The sequence below is a fragment of the Eptesicus fuscus genome, chromosome 9 (genome assembly GCF_027574615.1).
Source record: "Eptesicus fuscus isolate TK198812 chromosome 9, DD_ASM_mEF_20220401, whole genome shotgun sequence".
In the NCBI taxonomy this organism is placed as follows: domain Eukaryota; kingdom Metazoa; phylum Chordata; class Mammalia; order Chiroptera; family Vespertilionidae; genus Eptesicus; species Eptesicus fuscus.
Window position 1 is genome coordinate 11,813,786 of NC_072481.1, and position 2,373 is coordinate 11,816,158.

General features: G+C 69.5%; 1 protein-coding gene across 1 annotated transcript; it reads left to right on the plus strand.

Annotated features, from left to right (window-relative positions):
- The first annotated feature begins 216 nt into the window (after positions 1-216).
- FAM43B (family with sequence similarity 43 member B) lies at positions 217-1,727 on the plus strand. The gene has a single exon (XM_054721250.1). The coding sequence runs from the start codon at positions 517-519 to the stop codon at positions 1,501-1,503; it is 987 nt and encodes a 328-aa protein (XP_054577225.1). The 5' UTR covers positions 217-516; the 3' UTR covers positions 1,504-1,727.
- The last annotated feature ends 646 nt before the right edge of the window (positions 1,728-2,373 follow it).

Sequence of the window (2,373 nt, forward strand, 5' to 3'; positions counted from 1 at the left end):
GAGAGGAGGGCGAGGGGAGGGGACGAGAAAGCTAGCGGTCCCGCCCGGTGATGCAGGCAGCCCTGGGAGGTGGAGCCGCGAGCCTGAGGAGTCCCCACCGCAGTCGCGCTCCGTCTACCCCGCGGAGCAGCAGCCGCCAGCCCCAGCTCCGGAGACCTCAGATTGAAGCGTCAGGGACCGCGGGATCCACCCTGCTCAGGCCTGGGGGCGCCTCCACCACGCCCAGCCCCTACCCCTCCCAGCTTCCCGGACGGCTGAGCGACTCCCGGGGGAAGCCGCTCCCGGACGCTCGGCCACCGCCCGAGCATCTCGGCTGCCAGCCCGGCTGGGCGCACCGGGCATCTGCGAAGCCAGCCCTGTTTGGCACTGGCCATCTCCGGGCACCTACCGTCTCGGGCGCCGCCCAGCTTCTTTTGCGACTCCCGAGCCGTGGACTTGGCGCCCTCCCCGACCCCGGCCGCTGGGCAGGACGCCCGTGAGCTTCCGGCGACCCCAGCCCCTTCGGCCGCCGCCGCGATGCTGCCCTGGAGACGGAACAAATTCGTGCTGGTGGAGGACGAGGCCAAGTGCAAGGCGAAGAGCCTGAGCCCCGGGCTCACCTACACGTCGCTGCTCTCCAGCTTCCTACGCTCCTGCCCGGACCTGCTGCCCGACTGGCCGCTGGAGCGCCTGGGCCGCGTGTTCCGCAGCCGGCGGCAGAAAGTGGAGCTCAACAGGGAGGACCCGACCTACACCGTGTGGTACCTGGGCAACGCCGTCACCCTGCACGCCAAGGGCGAGGGCTGCACCGACGACGCCGTGAGCAAGATCTGGGCGCGCTGCGGGCCGGGCGGGGGCACCAAGATGAAGCTGACGCTGGGGCCACACGGCGTCCGCATGCAGCCGTGCGAGCGCGGCGCCGCGGGGGGACCCGGGGGCCGCCGGCCGGCGCACACCTACCTGCTGCCGCGCATCACCTACTGCGCGGCGGACGGGCGCCACCCGCGCGTCTTCGCCTGGGTCTACCGCCACCAGGCGCGCCACAAGGCCGTGGTGCTGCGCTGCCACGCCGTGCTGCTGGCGCGGGCGCACAAGGCGCGCGCCCTGGCCCGCCTGCTCCGCCAGACCGCGCTGGCGGCCTTCAGCGACTTCAAGCGCCTGCAGCGCCAGAGCGACGCGCGCCACGTGCGCCAGCAGCACCTCCGCGCCGGGGGCGCCGCCGCCTCGGTGCCCCGCGCGCCGCTCCGCCGGCAGCTCAACGCCAAGTGCGCCTACCGGCCACCCCCCGCCGAGCGCGGCCGTGGGGTGCCGCGCCTCAGCAGTATCCAGGAGGAGGACGAGGAGGAGGACCAGGACCCGGAGGAGCGCCAGGCGGGGGCCCCCCAGCCCGAGCGGTCCGAGGTGCTCAGCCTGACCCGGGAGCTGAGGACGTGCAGCCTGCGGGGCGCCCCCGCGCCTCCGCCGCCCGCACAGCCCCGCCGCTGGAAGGCCGGCCTGAGGGAGCGGGCGGGCCAGGCGCGCTGAGAGCGGACCCGGCCGGACTCCCGGCCCCGGGCCCGGCCGGCCAGACACAGCCTCCAACCCCGGCCCTACCCGCTTGGCTCCTCCCTGGCCCCTGGCCCTTGCCTCCCTCGTGGTCTCCGTTGTCCTGTTCTGCGCCTCATCCTGCCTCAGGGTGACGCCTGACATGCCCTTGATTATTTGGGGACAAGTTGGGGGGAGGAGTAGCCAAGGTTTACCTGCCCCCCCCCCCCACACACCCAATCCGGAGTTTCTGGGCACCCTCCATTGTGGAATTGCCTCCTACGCTTTACACCAAGTCTCTTTGATAGACAAAAAAAAAAAAAAAAAAAAATCCTCTCCAGATAAAGGGGGAGAAGTTTCCAGAAACCCAGGAGGGTGGCCTTGGACCTTGGCCAGGTGGAGGCAGTGGCCCTGCCCTTGGCAGTCTAGCCTTTCTCCCTGGGCTGAAGCCGACCCGGGTGAGGCGTTCTTGTAGGGGAAGAATAGTGGCTCTGGGGATTGAGGCCAGCCCCAAGATGGGTACTGAGTCTGCTGCCTACACAAAAGGAAGACTTCGCAGGCCCTATGCCCGGCCTCCCTACCCCCTGGAGAGCTTCTGGGACTTCACTGGTCCTCCTCTGGCGAAGACTGGGATGGTTCTACCAACCCAAACAACAGATGAGGCCGGTAACTGCTCTCTGCACCAAGCCTGTGCCCGCACCTGGCATCCCCACAGGACTCCTCATCCACCCCAGCTCTCTGCGACAGATCCGTGTGGTTCCCCACTAGGTGCCCCACAACCAGGACCAAGACAGGGCCTCCAGAGGAGGTAAGGAGAACCTTTGGCAGGGGGCTGGGGACACTGGCCACCCAGAAAGTGGATGTAGGTGG